The following is a 20,308-nucleotide window of genomic DNA, read 5'->3' as shown; positions in this document are numbered from 1 at the left end:
TGCCTTAGTTTCTTCATCATTCAAATGGAGATAAAGTAACAGCACTTTAGAACTTAGCATTCTTCAGAATTATCAGCCACATTACTTAACATAAGATTTCACTCCTGTGCCACTTCTGGTTAACTAAGAATCACAATACCTTACACGTATAATTACAGTTTGCAAATCAAGTTCACATCCATGTGATTTGATCCTCACAAGAGCTCTTTAAGGTAGGTAAGACAGATATCCTTACCTCCATTTTTCTGAGATCCTGAGACTTCTTCAAGGTCACATAGCTCTTAAGTGACAGAGCCAGGATTTGAATTCTCATCTTGAAACCCTAAGTCCAACACGTTCTCCTCTTGTTGGGTCTCAGCGTTTTGGTTGCTTGGTCTCAAAAAGCTATGGTGTAGTTTTTTATCTGCTGTGGGCAGATCTGTGGTAGGTATCAAAACTCCTGTCTTCATGCTCCTTCTATTCCTCGTCTGTCCCCTTTTTTTTATACCTCTCCTGTTTCGTGTATTTCTAATTTATTACAGAAGCCCCTGTTTGGCTCTTCAGTAACTAAGGATTTGGTTGTTGATTTTCCAAAGCTGCCTTGGCATTAACCCTTTGTTCCTGAATTGTAGGAAGACACTCCATCACAGTCACCACTCTCACCTCAGCGGGGAACCTCGGGGAGGATGGAATCCTGAGCTGCACTTTTGAACCTGACATCAAGCTTTCTGATATCGTGATACAGTGGCTGAAGGAAGGTGTTATGGGTTTGGTCCATGAGTTCAAAGAAGGCAAAGATGACCTGTCAGACCAGGACGAAATGTTCAGAGGCCGGACAGCAGTGTTTTCTGATCAAGTGATAGTTGGCAATGCCTCTCTGAGGCTGAAAAATGTGCAACTCACAGATGCCGGCACCTATAAATGTTACATCATCACTTCTAAAGGCAAGGGGAATGCTAACCTCGAGTATAAAACTGGAGGTAAGTTACTTTTGAAGACAGGAAAAGAAGGTGCCAGAAGATATTTGAGACTGGAGAGCATGACTTGCTGATAAAATGTCTTATTATGCCCACGAGTGACTAATAGCAGACAATGACCACTCGAATTCTGCTAGCAGCCATCCTTGCTGTCCAAGACCCACACCAACTCCAAAAGTAACCCACTATAACATTAGGTCTTAAAATCTTTTATTCTGGACTCTACTTCTTCTAAATTTTCACATATATTCCCTGAAATATTTTGCCAAAAATATTTTACCTGTACTTTTTTTCTCCAACAGTAGCTCTCTTCTTTCTCTTTTAGGGTAGTGAGAGAAGCCAATAATCTGGCCTGAGACCTTTCTGTGCTACGTAGGCCTGAACCCAAGTCTGAAATCAGTACCTCCAGGGACTCACGACACTAGAACCCATTAGAGGAGAGGTTCTGACTGACCAACGTAACTGCCCAAAACAATACTGTCCTGGGGGAGGAGGGTAGAGCTCAGTGGCAGAGCGCATGTTAGCATGCATGAGGTCCTGGGTTCAGTCCCCAGTACCTCCTCTAAAAATAAATAACCTCATTACCTCCCCAGCTTAGAAAAAACAGAAACAAAAAAACCAATATTGTCCTATAAACTCACTAATCCTCCTCCAATGATATCCATGCTTCCTTACCAACTAAATTTAACATATGTTTTCTGAATTTACGTACAAAGGACTCAAGAGAGAGATACTGTAAAGAGTGAAAAATGATTAAGAAAACAAAGATGATTGCCTCTCCTTCTGTAGAGCTCATACTGTAGAGATTATAGGGTAGAGGGGTCAGGGCAGAGATAAGAAATATATGTAAGAATCTATAATAATTGGTAAAGTATATTAAATGCTTTAAGAGAAATGTAAATAGAGTGATTTGGGGATTCAGAGGAAACGAGAGATCACATCCAAATACACTGGGAGGAAAGGGATAGGAAAGCCCTCATGGAGAGAATCCGACATTTGAGAGGAGCCTTGAAGGACAGGCAGAAGGCATCCGGAGGCCTCCTCGCCTAAGCTAGTCAGCACAGGCCTTTCTTGGACCCTTATAATGTGTATATGTAATGGTTTGAAGCACAGATCTAGAGTCAGACCTGGGCACATACAGTGGCCTCGGCGAGGCAACCTCACTGAGTCTCAGTTTTTCATCTTAAAACAAGGATTAACAGAGTCTTGTCAAAGGGACACTGGAGCCACTTGATAGGGTTTCCAATGGCAAAGCTGGGACAATTTAAGCAACAAAATAAACAATATAGTGTTAAATTATAACTCCAAGTATAAAATAAACACACGAGTCCATACTTATAGAAATATGAGGGAGATGAAACAAATCTTTACAGATGAATTCCAAATAATTCACATTTAGCTCTCTCCCCCTCGACGTGGAGCTTAGACCTCTCCCACCCCCACAATTAGGGCGTGTTAGACTCAGTGAGGTCTGGCTTCCAAAGAAACCTGGCAAACACTGCCTCAGCCAGGTGATCAAAGTTAACATCCTCAGTGCTAAGTCATGTTGATAGCATGCACTGTCTGATGGGATAGGATGAGAAGGACACTTAACTTCTATAGTTTTTCTCTCCAAAACCCATAACCTCAGTCTAATCAGAGGAAAACATCAGACAAATTCCAGTGGAGGGGCATCCCACAAAACACCTGACCAGTTCCCCTCAAAACTGTCAGGATCACAAAAAACGTGGAAAGATTGAGAAACTGTCACAGACCAGAGGACCTTAAAAAGACATGACAAATAAATGTAATCTGGTATTCTGGATGGGATCCTGGGATAGAAAATGGACATTAGTGGGGAAACTGGTAAAATCCAAACAAAGTCCAGAGCTGAGTTAATAGTAATATATCAATAACAGTTTCTCAGTTTGGGCAAATGTGTCATGGTTATCCAAGATGTGAACACTGGGGGGAACTGCGCAAGGAGGACACAAGGACTCTGTACTATCTGTGTGACTTTCCTGTCAGTCTCAAATTATCCCAAAATTAAAAGCTTATTTTTTTTTTAAATGGGCACAGTAAGAGACATCCCTAGGACTGTTGTGAGGAACAAATGAAATAATGTCTGGAATTTGGTCTCCAGCACAGAGCACACCCTCAGCAGATGGAGGTTCCTTGTCACGTCATGTCATGTCAGTTTCCCACATCCTCTCCCAGGAGCGTGCCCCTTGCCTGTTCCAAGGGTGTGAATCCCGTCTCCCCTGCTAGGCGGCAGGCGCTTTAAGGGCACGGCTAAGGCCTTCCTTCCATCACTCACTCAGCACTAGCACAGTCCTGGGTAAAGAAGGATGCTAAATAAATTAATCATTTAAATCTTGTCATTTTGGCATCATAAACATTTTACAGGCCAAAGTCCAGGCCTCCATATTTTCTACAAGTGTCTCTCTGCCTAGATTGATGGGGAAGTTAATCTTAATTTCAAAATGCAGTTGCTTGCATCCCCAGTGAGGAGAATCATCTTAGAAGAAAACAAATGCCTGTCTCTCTCCGTGGATACCAGGGCTGGCAGTCTCTATCAAAGCGAACTCCAAGTCCCCAGGATGACAGGGCCTGTGTGTGGAATTTCTGTGGGTGACAGGTGAATGCTGTTCGTTCCCTCCTTCTCCCTCCGCACCCTAACTTTACCCTCCAGGCAGAAATATACATAAAATTCAGGAGGCTTCATAGGTGCCTGGGAAAATACCAAATTTCCCTAATGGATAATCTTTTGGGGTAGGGGGATCACTTGAACTCCTCTTACTTTGAGAAATCTATTTGTTGAAACAGCTATACCTCGAACTCTAGGTCCTTGGAGTTTGTGATATTGGCCAAAGTGTTGTGATGGATGACAATACTATGAGCAAACCATTTTTTGCATCTACAGTACAATGGGTCATACACAGACAGCCCACTGGGAAAGCATTGAGTCACTTCAATGTGTTTTGTTTTTAAGACCTAGCACTTCAAAGGCTATATTGTCTTATCTGTCTGACCTTGACATCTGTCCTTTTTGACCCTCAACCCTGCAGCCTTCAGCATCCCAGAAATGAACGTAGACTATAATGCCAGCTCCGAGAGCTTACGATGTGAGGCTCCCCGATGGTTTCCCCAACCTACAGTGATCTGGGCATCCCAAGTTGACCAGGGAGCCAACTTCTCTGAAGTCTCCAACACGAGCTTTGAACTGAACTCTGAGAACGTGACCATGAAGGTTGTGTCCGTGCTCTACAATGTCACAATCAACAACACATATTCCTGCATGATTGAAAACGACATTGCCAAAGCCACAGGGGATATCAAAGTGACAGGTGGGTTCCTTCACACTTGTGGTATGTGTTTATTGGGGTAATAATCAAATGTAAATTAAAAATTGAATTTCTTCAGCAGATACATTATGTACCAGGGCACAGAAAGCATCACTGAAATCTTGATCACAATTCCAGTATTCCAGTTGGGATTGTATTACGTAAGGAAAAAACTAACACAAAATGGCGTTTATGGCATATAGGTCAAAGGTGGCCATTAGTTTTCATCTTATATGCCCTCTTACTGCCTGGAGAGCACTGTTTAGGATTCTGAGGCCCTGTCTAACTCAGCAGGACTACCTTAGGAAAGCAAGGCTTTTGATTTAAAGACTAAAGGTCTGCCGTAATCTTATTCAGTCCTTCTGGGACTGGCTCATGATCCCTCTAATACTGGCTCAAGATTAATCTGAAAGTTTCTAGATTGAGCTGGCCTCCCAGGCTGAGAAGTCCAGGAGCCGGAAAGGCCCAGCACCCTTGTCTCCCTTCAGTGCTTTAGTATATTACAAAACCTAGGGCTGAGCTAGTGTCAAGGAAATGCATAGATTGAATTATGAATTTTAAGACCATCCCTCTTTGGGTTAAACTGAATTCAAGCTGTAGGGAAAGGAGTATGTCGGAAGAATTGCTGTCTTATATCAAGCCTAGTACCAAGCAGAATATCTTGCATTGCATATTTTAAGTGCCCTATAAATGTTTGCTGAATTTAACTGAATAAAGCATATTTTCATCAGCTAGCTTTAAATTTAAAATTATATATATGAAAGGCAACCTATGGGAGAAAATATTTGCAAATCATATATATATAAGTGATTAATACCCAGAATACATAAAGAACTTCTATAATTCAACAACAAAAAGTCAAATAACCTGATTTAAAAATGGGCAAAGAAAAAAAATGGGCAAAGGAATTGAATAGACATTTCTCCAAAGAAAATACACAAATGGCCAACAAGCATATGGAAAGATGCTCAACATCCTTAATCATCAGAGAGATGTAAATGGAAACTACAATATCATCTCATGCCCATTAGAATGGCTACTAGCAAAAAAACAAACAGAAAATAACAAGTGTTGGTGAGGATGAGAAGAAACTAGAACCTTTGTGCATATTGGTGAGATTGTAAAATGGTGCAACCACAATGGAAAAAAGTATGGGAGCTTCCTCAAAAAATTTAGAAACAGAACTACCATTTGATCCAGCAGTCCCATTTCTGTGCATATGTCTACAAGAACTGAAAGCAGTGTCTCAAAGATTTATTAGCACACCCATGTTCATAGCAGGATTATTCACAATAGCCAAGAGGAAGGAGCAGCCCCAATGTCCATCAACAGATGACTAGATAAACAAAATGTGGTATATACATACAATGGAATAGTATTCTGTCTTTAAAAAGGAAGGAAATCCTTTGACATGCTACAACATGGATGAATTCTCAGGATATTGTGCTAAGTGAAATAAGCCAGTCACAGAAAGACAAATAGTGTTTGATTCTACTTATATAAGGTGTCTAAAGTAGTCAAATTCTAGAAACAGAAAGCAGAATGCTGGTTACCAGGAGCTAGGGGTAAGGGGAAAGATGAGGAGTTGTTTGATGGGTATAGAGTTTCAGATTTGCAAAATTAAAACATTTTGAAGATCTGCTTCACAAGAATGTGAATATACTTAACACTACCGAACTGTATACTTTAAAAAGGCTAAGATAGTAAATTCTGTATTATGTGCTTTTTTACTACAATAAAAAAGTAATTTAAAAATTGTATTTACAAGAAAGAGAAGAGTTCTTCGACTATCCTGTGGAACAAATTGGTGATTGTACCAGTTAGAACATTTTTAGTTACTTAGAAAACAAAACCAACTCAAATAAGCCTAGACTAAAACTGGGAATTTATTAAAAGGGTATTAGGAGGTCTCAAAACCAAGGACAGGAAGTGCAATATGGCTTCAAGAACAGCTGGAACCGAGAACTTAAAGTCCACTGGGATTCTAATTTCTACTTTAGTCTCTTTGCTCTCTAATTTACTCACTCTTGTTTTAGTCTATGGGGCAGAACATGGTTGTCAAGAGCACCTACCTTTAAAAGTCTCTTCCACTCAAGGGTTACTAGACTGAAGCTTAATTCCTCAGTCCTAATCAATTTTTCCAGAAAGGCTCAACTTGGGTCAGCTGCCCACACTTAGACTAGTGAGGCAGTACCTGATGGAAGGCCTTCCCAGAAGAGAAGGGGGAAATGAAGCATTAGGTATTTAAAATAAAGTGTTAACAACAGTATCTCAGTTAAAAGCTCCAAACTGTGTAACTAATGCCTTCTAACAGAAATGGCAATAACTGAAAAAACCACAGAAATTGAGCTCAACTGCTATTCAGTAAACAGGTTCTTTTTCCATACATGCTTACTGGATACATCAGAATATGTGTTCATGTGCAGCACTAGGATTATATACAACTTTTAGTAACATGACGTAGCTCAAAAGTAAGATAAAATAACATAATTCCTTCTTGTCATGCACAAAGTAAGTTTCTGAACAACTAGATGAAGCCATGGGGTTTACAGCCTGTGTTCTCTGAGTATACTGTAATTTGGGTCATTCATTCAACAAGTATCTATTGAGTGCCAAATATATGCAAAGCAATTTTTAAGTCCCATGAAATACTAAGATGAAGAGTACAATTGTCATAAGAGAAGTTAACCACAGTGTGGCTATGATACCTAGAGGAACAAGTCATTAATTATGACTGTAGTGGCTCACTAGGTAAGAAAGAGTTCAAGCTGAGCTTTGAAGAAAAGGAAGGGTTTTAATAGAACAGAAAGGCATGAAGTCACGATCCAATGTCAATGGCCAGGGGAGAATGATGAGGGCCGTAACCAGGGCAGTGACAATGGGAAGGAGAGTAGGAAGAATCAAAAGTTAATGAAGAAAATAATCTACAGAACTTGGTGACAGAAATGTGAAGGACAAGAAGGAACAAGTCAAAATGGGTCTGATATTTCTACCCAGGTTGCTTAGGAGGTTAGTAATGCTACCAACAAAAAACATGAAAATATCAGAAAAGCAACGTGTTTGGGAAAAAGGTGAAGAGTTTAGAGATGTTGAGTTGAAAATGCCCCTGTGTACAAAGGTGGGGCTGTCCGATGCTTAGCACATTACTGGGCAGGTAACAAGTTTGGGGAGAATGCTTCATCCCTGCTCTACATATTTCCTTCTACGAGAAGAGATCCCCACCAATGTAACCCTTCTAGCCTCTCCTCCCCTCTTTCATTCTTCCCCAGAGGAGGAGGAGTTAATTTATGTGACTGGTGAGTTTATTAGAAGTTGGGCGTAAGTAGCTCAGTTCAGAAGTATGCATTCTACTCTGCTCCTCCCAGCCATCAGTTGTCAGGGGCAGAATCTGCCCTCGTGGAACGAAGCCTGCCCCAGTCCTGTGCTGCCTGTCACTGGGGAAGTCCGGGCTGCAGCCCACTTCCCTGCAGACCAGGCGTAATCCTTAATCATCAGATTTATCAGTAACAAAGGTGATATTTTAGCCTTCCAGTTGCCTCATTTTTTTTTTTTTTTTGGTCTTACTCTTTAATTGGTTCAAAACTCAGCTGGAGAGAGAGTATTTATTGGACTCCTTTGAATCCAAAGAATAGGTGCTCAAGAATATTTGCTGAATAATTATATTTTTAACTGGCATACAGTAGCAACTGTAAATCCAGATGTGAAACTCAGAATTAAGGCCAAGGAGGTGGACTTGGAAATGATCAGCTTAATAGGAGTAATGTTTATGAGGCTTGAGTGGGGTTACTGTTGATTTTAGAGCTAATACTTACCCAGTGCTTACTATGGTGCTAGGCACTGTTCTAACTGCTTTGCATGTATTAACTCATCAATCCTCATAAGAACCCTATGAAATAGATCATTACTATTTTAGCCCTGTTTTATAGATGAAGAAACTGAGGCACATACAGACTGAGTAACTTGCCTAAACTTGTCTGAAGTCACACAGTAAGTGTCAGAGCTGAAATGGACTAAATGACATTGGATTGTCTAGGGAGAAAACAGAGTAAAGAGTAATTTAATTTCTTCTGCCTTTCTCTACTTCAAAGTGAGAACAGTACTTTCTCATTACTTTGCGGTGGTGTGATGAAAGCAAATGGCACAGAACCTGTAAAGGTCACTGCCTAGAGGGGAAAATGTGCTCGAAACTAAGGCCTGGCCACAGCTGTTTGTCTAGCCTATCCTTTATTTGGTAACCAAGAGCAATCTGTTTCTTGGCATGGTTTGCCATTTGGCTGAGTGCTCACTGGTCTGGACCGCAGAATGGAACTGCTTTGAAGAAAGCGAAAGCTCTGCTGTTTAGCCAGTTACAAAAAAGGTGAAGAATGGGCTACAAAATTGCCCCCAAATTAGGGTACAAGTTATATTAGGAACAGTTTATTCTGTTTTAGAGGTACTTTTCTTGCTAACCAGCCATGTGAAGAACACATCGGCTTTTCCTCTATGACCCTGAACGTTTTTCTTTCCCTTTACAGACTCTGAGATTAAAAGGCGAAGTCACCTACAGCTGCTGAACTCAAAGGCTTCCCTCTGTGTCTCTTCTTTTGGTGCCATCAGCTGGGTACTCTTGCCTCTCTGCCCTTACCTGATGCTAAAATAACATACACTGGCTGTACAGAAACATGCAAAGTCACTGGCACAACAGGTGAGGTGAATCACGAGTGGTGTGGGGGATCCACTGTGTGTGTGTGCTTGTGTTCCTAACAAGAACCAAGCAGCCCCCAGCATCAGCCTCAGAGAGAAACATTTCATAATGCCAGGGCAGTAGGCATTATTTCCACTGGTATTGTGGAAGGTAAGCAATTGTTAACAGAGTACAGACCGCACTGACCGGCTTACAGGAAAAACAGCTCTATACAATTCAAGTATTTGTGTAAATTCAAATGCCTTTTCATTTATTGAGTCATCCATGAAGGTAAACATACCTCACTGAGGAGAAAGCCGTTTGGCCCTGACTCATTACGCTGATCTCACAACAAAGCATCACTACATGAGCAAAATCCCTCCCAGACCCCCTGCTGGCTGGGACCTGACAAAGCCCTCTTGCTGACACTTCTCTCCTGCTTCAGTCCTCTGGCTCTGATTTTCATCTTCCTTTGTTACCAGGTATTTTTTGATTTCTTCAGTGACCCATTGGCTGTTCAGTAGCATATGGTTTAACCTCCACATGTTTGTGTTTTTGCAGTTTTTTCCTTGTAGTTGATTTCTAGTTTTACAGCACTGTGGCTGGAAAAAACACTTTGTATGATTTTAATTTTCTTAAATTTGCCAAGGCTTGTTTTGCAGCTTAGTATGTGGTCTATCCTAGAGAATGTTCCATGTGCACTTGAAAAGAATGTGTATTCTGTTGCTTTGGGATGGAATGTTCTATAAATAACAATTAAGTCCATCTGGTCTAGTGTGTCATTTAAGGCTAATGTTTCCATATTGATTTTCTGTCTGGATGATCTGTCCATAGATGGAAGTGGGCTGTTAAAGTCCCTTACTATTATTACTGTCAACTTCTCCCTTTATGTCTGTTAACATTTACTATGTATTTAGGTGCTCCTATGTTGGGTACTTATATGTTTACATTTGTTGTATCTTCTTCTTGAATTGACCCTTTGATCATAAAGTTCTTCTCTGTCTCTTATAACAGTCTTTATTTTAAAGGCTATTTTGTCTGATATAAATATTCCTATATCCTGGCTTTCGATTTCCATTTGCATGAAATACCTTTTTCCATCCCCTCACTTTCAGTCTGTGTGTGTCTTTAGACCTGAAATGAGTCTCTTGTAGGCAGCATATGTATGGGTCCGGTTTTCGTATCCATTCAGCACCAGTTTTTATTTATTTCTTTTGACTGGAGCATTTAGTCCATTTACATTTAAAGTAATTGTTAATATGTGTGTTCTTATTGCCACTTTGTTAATAGTTTGGGGGTTGTTTTGTAGGTCTTTTTTGTCCTTTTGTTCTCTTGTGATTTGATGGCCATCTTTAGTGTTATATTTGGATTCCTTTTTCTTTTGTGTGTATCTAGTATGGGTTTTTGGTTTGTCATTACCATGAGATATTTATATAGCAATCCGTATATATATACATATACATATTTATAATTAAGTTTCTAATCCCTTAATTTCAAATGCATTTTCACAACCCTGCATTTGTACTCTCCTCCCCTTGCAATTACTATTTTTGATATCATATTTTACACCTAATTATTTTGTGTGTCTCTTAAGTGTTTGTTGAGGATACAGATGATTTTACTTTTGTCTTTTAGCCTTCCTACTACTAGTTCTGTGTGTGAGATGATTCCCTACCTTTATGCCTGCCTTTACCTGTGAGCTTTTTTCCTTTCATAATTTTCATGTTCCTAGTTTTGGCCTTTTCTTTTTATTTGTATTTTTCATTTCAGTTATTATATTCTTCATCTCTATTTGGTTGTTCTTTATATTTTCTAACTCTTTGTTAAAAGCTTCTAACTTCTCTGTGTCCATCCTTCTCCCTAGATCTTTGATCATCTTTACAATCACTACCCTGAACTCTGTCTTGGGGAGATTGCCCATCTCCACTTTATTTGTTGTTCTTCTGCAATTTTATCTTGTTCCTTTATCTGGAACATGTTCCTCTGCTGCCTTATTTTGCCCAAGTTCCTATTTGTATTTTTATGTATCTGGCAGGTTGGTACATTTTCCGACCTTTGAGAAGTGGTTTGTTGTAGGAGATGTCCTATGCATACCAGCAGACACATCTCTCTCGTCACCTGAGCTGTATGCTCTAGAGTTCTTCCCATGAAGGCTGTGCGGGTCCTTCTGTTGTGGTGGGCTGACTAGGTGGGAAGTCTAGTAGGCTTCGTTGACCCCCAGGCCAGTGGTTGCCAGGCCTTGCTTCATGTGGAGGTTGCCAGCTGCTGGTTGGCAGGGCCAGTTTATGAGGCAGCTGACTGTGGAGCTCCAGGAGGCCTTGGGCCTAGTGCTGTATCACTGGTGGGTAGAGTCAGGGTCCAGAAGACTCTGGTGCTGTTGCTCACCCACTGGTGGGTGAAGCCAGGTCCTTGGGTTAGTGCCAGTTGACTGGTGGGCAGAGCCAGGTCTTGGAGTCTGGTTACAAGACCCAGCTGGTATTGCATTGCTGGTGGAGGGGCCAGTTCCTAACACAGTTGGGTCTCAGGTCCAGAGTGTCTCAACGCTTGTGTTGACCTGCTAGTGGGCAGAGCTGGGACCCAGCTGGTCCCCAGGGCAGGGTCTCACATGCTCTGGCACCCAAGGCAGAAGCAGTAATCTGATAGGAGCCTGGGTCAGACCTACCTACTGATCCAGAAGAGTCTCTTGGAGAGGCAGGAGGCAACTGCACATCACCTTAGGAACACAGGCACTGGTGGCAGCCCTTTTGGGGAGCTCCTTCTACCATGTGGACACTGGTGCTGGCAAGAGCCATTGTGGGATTCTCCCTCTAGCTCATTAATGCCAAGACCTGACCCCACCCAACAGCCCTCTGATTCTCACAAAAGTAAGCCCAGCTGGCCTTCAAAGCCAAATGTTTGGGGGCTCGTCTTCCTGGTGCGGGACCGCTGGGCTGGTAAGCGCCACGTGGGGCTCAGATCTCATTCCTTTGGGCGATCCTCTGCAAAGTAATTATTCTCTAGCTCATGGATCACCCATTTGGGGGTATGGGATTTGACTATATAGTGAGTCTGCCCCTCCTACCTGTCTCATTGTGGTTCCTTACTTACGTCTTTAGTTGTACATCTTTTCTGGTAGCTTCAGTCTTTTTCATCAACGGTTGTTCTGCAAATGGTTGATTTTGGTGTCCCTGTGAGAGGAGGTGAGCTCAGGGTCCTTCTACTCCACCATCTTGGCTAGGGATGTGTTGCTCTACTTTTCATTCCTTCTCCTGTTCTCCACTTACTATGGTGCAGTGCACAAAAGCAGAATTCTTTGTGAGGAAATCTGCCTGTTTCCATCACTTCTGACCTCCATGGTTGTCAATGGAGGAAGATTTCTCTGAGGAACTATCCCTTGAGGATCTCATTAGTAGAAGCCCTTCTTTCCTTGTTTCCCACAATACTGTAAATGAGTTTTTAATATCCTGCAACTAGATAATCTGACCTACAAAATGTACCTTATTTGTCTTTATCTTGTATTCCCTTAGAAGAGTAATTTGCAATCTTTTTTTTTTAATGATCCATGGCATACATGTAACAGTTGGTGTTCACATGCAGTACACACATGGTTACATATTGTTACCTGGTCAACTGCAGCTCCATCTCTCTCTCTCTAGAACTATAGAGGGATAACCTTAAATTAATTTTTTAAAGTAAATGAATAGGTCATACTAGAAATATACATAATAACTGATCATGACACTTTAGGTCACACACATTCCCTGGCTGAGATCTTTTTGCTTCTACCCAGGAGCCTGCCCCTAGCTCCTCTCTCAGTTCCTGTTTGCTGAGGATGGTCCTCTATCTCAAGGGGAGACTCAAGCCATTTTCTTTCACCCAGCAACCCATGATACCATGTGGTCTCAATAGACTATCATCAAACACAGAAAAACAAGCCCATTTCTGAACAAGAGACACTCATGCAGTGGAAGGGAGACTGTCCATTCTCAATAAATGTTTGCTGAATGGCTGTAATGGTATCTTATTGCTGTTATTCTGTTATTTTCAGAATCCCAGGAATCTGCAGAACTATTTCACCACAAGATATGACCTACTTTTATATTTCTGGGGGGAAATGAATTCATGTTGAGAAGTCTGGAGTGAAAAAATAAGATCAAGAAGAAAGAAGCAGCCAAAAGCAACCCACAGAAGACTTCAATATGAACAAGATAAATTTATCTTCAAAAACATATATTAAAAGTTGGGAAAACAGTTCTTCTGAACTAGAGAAGTGTATTAAGACTACTAAGTAAAATGCTTGTGGAGACATGTATATTCCCATATCTCAGGGACCTCCCCATACCCATCCCCGTCGGGGGAGTGAGAAAATGGGATATTACATCTCTCTTGTCTCTGAATCTTTAGTTATATTGCTGTAATGTTGCTCTGAGGAAGTTCCTAGAAAGTTCTGATTGCAATATACACACATTTTATAATCCACAAATTAAACTGTGGTGGATCCAGTAAGAAGCTGCTAATCAGCTGCCACTTCACAATTCAGAGGTGGCTGCATTTTACTGATGGCTCAAATGATTCACTTTTCATTACAATGCAAAAGTGCCTTGGCCCCTCCTCCCACCTGGCATATGTTTAGGATATGTGGAAAATGATTTTAACATAAAAAATGTTTACATTAGTTGGGTGACACTGATTTTCTAAATTTTTAAAGACAAACTAACGGCATTTTACTTCTCAGATGATGTTCCTCCTTGAATGGTCCAGGAAAGGACTGCTCATCCTTGACTGCACGGAGCATTATGCCATCACAAGGTTTGAGGCTTCTACTTTCTTTTCTGCATGGACAGTGATCACCTCAGCTTTCAACAGCATCTGGAGCAGTGGGACTCAAGCAGGGTAACTTTGCACCACCCCAGGGGACATCTGGAAATTTTGGAGACAATTATGTTGTCAGCTTGGGGAGGGGTGGGGGTGCTATTGGCACCTAGTGGATAAAAAGAACCCAGGGATGCTGCTCAACACCCCACAACGTACAGGCAGTCTGCCCACAAGAAAGAATTATCCAGCCCAAAATGTCAATCGTGCTGAGATTAAGAAGCTCTGATGTAGAGTAGAAAAGGATCTAGAAGAGAGGGGAGCAAACAAACCTGTTTGCTTCCTAAAACAGGCATTAGCCTCTGTTTCTTGGGCGGCTGCCTCAGCACAGAGCCAGGACTCAGCTTCAGGCAACCAAGAATTCCTGATGGGATTATCTTCAGCTGCCTGAGCTTCTACGTTCCTTTCCCTTCTACTCTACAAATCAAGTCCTGTGAGAGAGCTGCCTGAGTTCCATCTCACTCTGAACTTAGGTTTCAGGACCCCGCCTAGGCAAAATTCAGAGTAAGGCCAATAATAACATGTAACTTCCTTGAAACCCATAGACTTCTCCAAGCAGGGGCAATGAAACTTTGAACTGAGGCCCTGAGGAACAAAACTTCGATGATGTTTTAAAAAAAAGAATGTTTCCAGCCTCCTTCCCAGACTTTTCACATATTGACCACTGCCTCCCTGGCACTTGGACTACTTCATTTTAGAGTTCACTAGAATAATGAAATACACATTCCCTATGCTATTGTCTGTCTGGTTTTCAGAGAAGGTGTAGGAAAGGGAAGATGGATAAAAAGCCATAGATCAGGATCTAAAGATTAGTACCTAGCACACAACAGGCCTTCAATAAATGTTGAATGAATGGATAAACGAATGGGAGGGAATGACGGGAGCCTGTGAGCATGCGCAAGGTGGCTGGGTCTTGTTTCTTAAGGAAACTGCACTAGGCTTTACCAGCCTGCCAGGTCTCCATCTGGGAAAATCAGTGGTGACAGTAGGCTCATGGCAGATAAATGTGGGAGAATAAATATAGGTGGACAAATGCATTGCTCTGGGATCAAGAAGTCTGACTTTTACTTCTCAGGAATTACCAAATTCTCAAATCTTAGAGGTAGGCGGACCTCAGAATCCTCTTTCCTAGTCCTTTCACCTTTTAGGTGAAGACCTCAAGGCCCAGGGTAAAGGGGCGGTAACTGGCCATCCTCAGGCAATATAACTTGCCAAAAACACAATGGTAGTTGGTGGAGGAATAAAATCTATAGAAAACTGAATTGCCAAAGGGCGAATTCCCAGGGGACTTTTGCAACACCTCTGCTACATTACCAGCTTGTTCCCAGTAGGCCTTCTGCAGGAAGAGAATAATGCTGAACCACACTGAGAAAGCAAACGGTGAAAGCAAGCATAACCACTCCCACCCCAGGTAAACTCACTGACCTTGTCGGGAACACACAGTGGTGTGCACAGATGCATTGTATGAGCTGAAGTAGAAGGACCAGAATATGATGTACATCACGATCATCGGGGAAGCTCAAATCTGGATGATGCCAGAAGCTAAGACATTTCAACAAGTCAAACTTCAGGCAGCAGCACTGGCCACCACCTGTACCCAGACTCGTTGTAAGTGCGAAGTGACCCAATCTGTGCATAAATTGGGGGATGGGGGATGCAGGGGTGTCATTATTGCATAATAAGGCTTCTGCCCAGTGGCATGTGTGGTGTGCTTTGGTTCTATTAATGAAATTTGTCATTTCTAATCTCCCTCCAGCTGGTGAAGTCTCCATACATCTGACTGGCTGCTCTAATTCAGACTATCTTACTATTCACCTGAAGGTCTTGTTCCTTCTAACAGTGTCTTATTCCCTCGTTCACAGCAATCATCTCCAGGAGTTTCAGTATGGGAGCCATGAGTAAAAATTAACAGTCACCAAAAACAGAACTTTAGATATGCTCTCTTGTCTTTCTTTGAATTCTACCTCCTTCAAGCCAAAATTCTTCTTTCCCCATGAAGCTGTCCCTGAATGGTCCGAGGCACCATGATTTTATTCTCTTCTTTAGTCTATATATGCAATTTAACACAAAAGCACACACTGTTTTGTCAACTGTTCTTCACTGCTGAGTACTCAGAGACTTCCACCCTTATTCTGTCATCATTTTCAAAGTGTCCAAGTACTCAGCAATGAAGAACCATGACGACGACAAAATAAGGGTGGAGGCCCAGGCAGTCCTTGGAAGTTTGCTCTTAAAAGGGATCAAGCAGACACTCCTGGAAGCCTTGTTTTCTGAGTGTCTGCTGGGCCAAAGGAGTTAAGTCACAGCTTAGAAGGGGGTCTGCAGTTATCACTACAGGAGCCTATGTCTTCTCAAAGTCATAACCTGACCTTCAGCTTAGCTTCTCTCTTCAGCTCAACTCTAACTGCCTGGCCTAAGAAGTATCCTTAGCATTTTCAGTTATAAAGTCTCTTACCCAAAACTCTAAACAATACAAATAAGAACTTTATGGATACCTTAGTCTTATATCTGTTCTTTAGAATAAGCCAAAAGTGATGCTCAGTTAATCTAGCCTGTGAGCAGTTCATAGGAAACCAAGACTATGTCTTTTCTCTTTGTCTTCTATATTTGCAGCTACCAAGATTTATTTGCAGCCATTTATGTATCATTATAGGGAGAACTATTAGGTTTTGACAGATAAAATTCCAGGACCTTATGGTACTTAATATGAGTTGGCTCAGATAACCGTATGACTCAAGCAGTGGGTCAGGTCTCACACCTAGGGTAGGTGAGACTGGAAATGTGACAGATTTACAGCATAAAGGGAGCAGTTTCTATTGAGAGGCAGTAGCTGCCCCATGAGAAGCCAAATGAGGCTCACAGTCTGCTGAGGACCTATTGAGAAAAATGGCAATCGTCTTCAGTTCCTCTCACCTTCCCTTTTATTCATTTTCTTCCATACAGCTCAATCGGCTCTCCTCTGGGCCCTGAGTACTCTGTCTTCCCATCAAAACTCCCCCACATACACCACCTCCCCTGACCCTCACCACACACACAAAGCTCCCTGGTAACTAGCTACACAGGAGAAGGTAATGTACTGACTACTACCTTCTTCATTAGCTTAATGTATTATCTTCCCAGGGAGGCAAATCCTCACTTCACTGAAATAAAACTGTGAGTGAAAATATCAAACAAAAATATCAAACTAGTGGGAGATCCTTCGGGTATCAAAGTACAGACCAGTGATTCTCAGGGAGGGTGGAGGGGTGCCTTTTAACAGAGGCATCACCACCTCCACCCCCACGGCTGGTGTTAAGAATCACCGTGTTACACGAGACATATCTGAAGAGAGTCCATTACCTGTATGAACATGTAACTGTTGTGGAAATTGGAGGTCCACTGACACAATCACCCCTTAGAGAAGGAACGGAAATCGAGTGCCTCCTACATCTTAAACATCAAACATCATACTAGGTATTTCTCAGTCAGTCCTTACTTTATAAGGTAGGTATCACCTTGACGCTAGCACCATCACCATCATTTTACAGAGGAGAAAACAGGTCCTGAGAGGTTAAGCAACTCACCAAAGATCATACAGCCAACAGGTTGAAAAAGCATTCAAACTCAAATCTCCCATCACAACCCATACTACCCCTGAAAAAGTATGGACATGTGTAAAAGTGCCATAAAAAGTTTAAAACATCATATAAATATTGGCTATCATGTTCTTATATGTATTAAACTATGAGGATTCGTCACGAGCTCTTGGCTGCATTGCTCACAAAGCCCTGCAGCCATCTGCAGGGAAGATCAGCCCCTCCCTGCGGGGACTGCAATGCATTCTCCATTACCACTGGGCATTTTCCACCACCGCCCTCCCCTGACTCACAAAGGGCCTGGCAGTGAAACTGCAAGCCTCTTCCCAACTTACTCTAAGAACACCACACTGCTGTGTTCCCAACAGTTCCTTGGGGACTATCTCCAAGACTTCAGAAGATGGTTGTAATCTGCTGAGGTGAAGTCTTTACCAGATGATCGAAAATGTCTCCTGAGACCAGTTTATATGTTCTATGTTAACTGACCTCAAACACACCTGGAAAGAATAGGTTTAATTATTATAAATTCTTCCTTGAATCTACAGATGTTGAGCACTGGACCGCAGATGGTCCTGTCCACTCTGCCATGACCAACCACGTTGCTTTTATATAATCAAGTCTATCAATTTTTCCGCTTATTTCTTCTTTTAGTACTTATGTTTACATGTTTCGACGTGATTTCTATACCCCTAGATTATATAAAAATGTCCATCTTCTCATATTTTAATACTTTCATGTTTCTTTTTTAACACTTAAACCTTTATTCCACCTGAAATTAATTTAGTATAATCTGAGGGAAGGGAGTTAACTTTTTTCAAGTGATTCTCCAATACTATTTATTAATTAACTTATCGTCACCCCCAGTAACTTTTTAAAGTATTTTACTATATTGCATGTTGTTATATATGTACTTGTATCTGTTTCTGAACTTTGATAACCTTTGAGACCTACATTTTAACCAGTAATATGTATAGGAAAGGAAAAAGAATAGTTATTTGGAAATATATTTACCTGGCTAGTCCCTGGAGATGAGTAAGAAAGAGACCAAAATAGAGGAAAAAATTAGAAGTGAATAGTGAGTGATCAGAAGGGACTTATCAGTTCAGCGTGTAAACCCTTGTAAAGGCTTGCCCTGGTACATTAGGGCTTACCACTCCCCCGTAATGTAAGGAACAAGGAGTACACATGGTTAGACACAACCAGGAGAGAGATGCACGTGTCAGGAAAGTGCTTGGTTCCATTTAAACCCTCTCCCCACCTCAGCCATTTACGAGCCAGAGCATTCCACCTACTTACTTTCAGGGTCAGGCCTGAGCCTACTCCGAATGCATTCCTACTGTGAGCAAAATTATGTTGGGAGTCCCTGTCTCAGTAGTGCCTGCCTCATTTGGTAACTGTGACTATTAAAGAGATAATTCATAAAAAACAGTTATTACACTGCCTGGCTGTGGCTGGCTCAAACAATAGAAATTTTCTCACAGTTCTGGGTGCTAGAAATCCAAGAGCAAAGTGTCAGCAGCTTTGGTTCCTTCTAAGGCCTCTCTCCTGGGCTTGCAGATGGCCACCTTTGCAGTGTGTCCTCACACGCCCTTTTCTCTGTGCACTTGCATCCCTGGTGTCTCTTCCTCTTCTTACAAGAAAACCTGTAATATTGGACAAGCGTCCAGCAGTATTATTCCATTTCACCTTAATTATCTCTTTAGAGGCCCTATCTCCAAATACAGTCACATTCTGAGGTACTGGGGGTGGGAACTTCCACATATGAATTTGTGAGGGACACAGTTCAGTCCATAACACTGGCATAAAAGAAGGAACTAATAAAAATTAGCTATTAAATGTATTGGGCAGGGCAAATGAATATCAAGGCAGCCATCACAGGAAAGATGACCAACTTAGCTTTTTTCCCTCCATATTCAACCAAGAATAGATGTTTAATGTTTGAACAGCTGGGATACAATAGAGAGCCTTGTCCAAAGAGCTGCTGATTCAAACCAGGTCAGAGGACACTTCAAGACTTGAGCACAATGGCTCAGCAGGTGAAGGAACTGAATTGGCTAATGGCCTCCTCAAACCACAGGTTACTATTTTAAATGTTATAAAAGACCACAGAGCATGAAAAGATGAAAAATAAAACCAGTGTGGGTCCAATCTTCAAACGAGGAGAACTGAGTGACAGGACCAGTTTGACTCCATGAGACTAAACTAAATTGCCGGGTACTAAGGCCACCTTTGGGCTAGAGGTAGATTACAATCTTTTCTGTCCTGAGGCTCTCAGAATAGAAAATAGCTTTTCTCTTTTCTGTCCTTCTCACTAAAATCCTTTTCGCAGTCCTCAAAGAGTGAAAACATCTCTATGTTGGCCAAAGTCATGCAAAAGGACACGAACAAAATAGTCATGCAAAAGGGACACTAACCCTAGTGCTACATAATGTAAAGGAGGCTTATTTGACACCATATACAAAAATAAACCCAAAATGGATTAAAGACCTAAATGTAAGACTGGATACTTATAAAACTCCTAGAGGAAAACAGGCAGAACACCCTGACATAAATCGCAGCAATATCTTTTTGGATCCAACTCCTAAAGTGAAGTAAATAAAAGCAAAAATAAACAAATGGGACCTAATTAAACTTAAAACTTTTGGCACATCAAAGGAGACCACTGACAAATGAAGACAACCTACTGAATGGGAGAAAATATTTGTAAATGATGTGAGTGATGAGAGATTAATATCCAACATATATAAACAGCTCATAAAACTCAACATCAACAAAACAACCCACGTGGCAGAAGAACTGAACAGGCATTTTTTCCAAAGAAGAAATGCAGGTGGCCAACAGGCACGTGAAAGGATGTTCAACATCACTAATCATCAGGGAAATGCAAATCAAAACCACAATGAGTTATCACCTCACACCTGTCAGAATGGCTATCATCAA

At 41.5% G+C, this 20,308-nt stretch overlaps 1 protein-coding gene and 1 long non-coding RNA gene across 7 annotated transcripts in view; one reads left to right on the top strand and one right to left on the bottom strand.

Moving 5' to 3' along the window:
• VTCN1 (V-set domain containing T cell activation inhibitor 1) overlaps positions 1-8,929 on the top strand; it is a 64,097-nt gene extending 55,168 nt beyond the window's left edge. Inside the window, exons 3-5 of the mRNA XM_010968120.3 lie at positions 612-959; positions 4,004-4,282; positions 8,794-8,929. Of these exons, the coding sequence (XP_010966422.3) occupies positions 612-959; positions 4,004-4,282; positions 8,794-8,918 (752 nt within the window). The 3' untranslated portion in view covers positions 8,919-8,929. The remainder of the gene's footprint in view (positions 1-611; positions 960-4,003; positions 4,283-8,793) is intronic.
• Positions 5,519-20,308, bottom strand: part of LOC105079391 (uncharacterized) — a 30,101-nt gene continuing 15,311 nt past the window's right edge. For 4 of the 6 annotated variants that reach the window (XR_006719808.2, XR_006719805.2, XR_006719806.2 and 1 more), the window contains one exon: positions 5,519-19,011. This is a non-coding gene — a long non-coding RNA (uncharacterized LOC105079391). The remainder of the gene's footprint in view (positions 19,012-20,308) is intronic. The other 2 variants (XR_012509199.1, XR_006719804.2) reach the window with 2 other exon arrangements.

This window comes from Camelus bactrianus, chromosome 9 (genome assembly GCF_048773025.1).
Source record: "Camelus bactrianus isolate YW-2024 breed Bactrian camel chromosome 9, ASM4877302v1, whole genome shotgun sequence".
Classification (NCBI taxonomy): domain Eukaryota; kingdom Metazoa; phylum Chordata; class Mammalia; order Artiodactyla; family Camelidae; genus Camelus; species Camelus bactrianus.
Note: the sequence above shows the minus strand (reverse complement) of the source record. Positions and strands in the feature narration are given on the sequence as shown.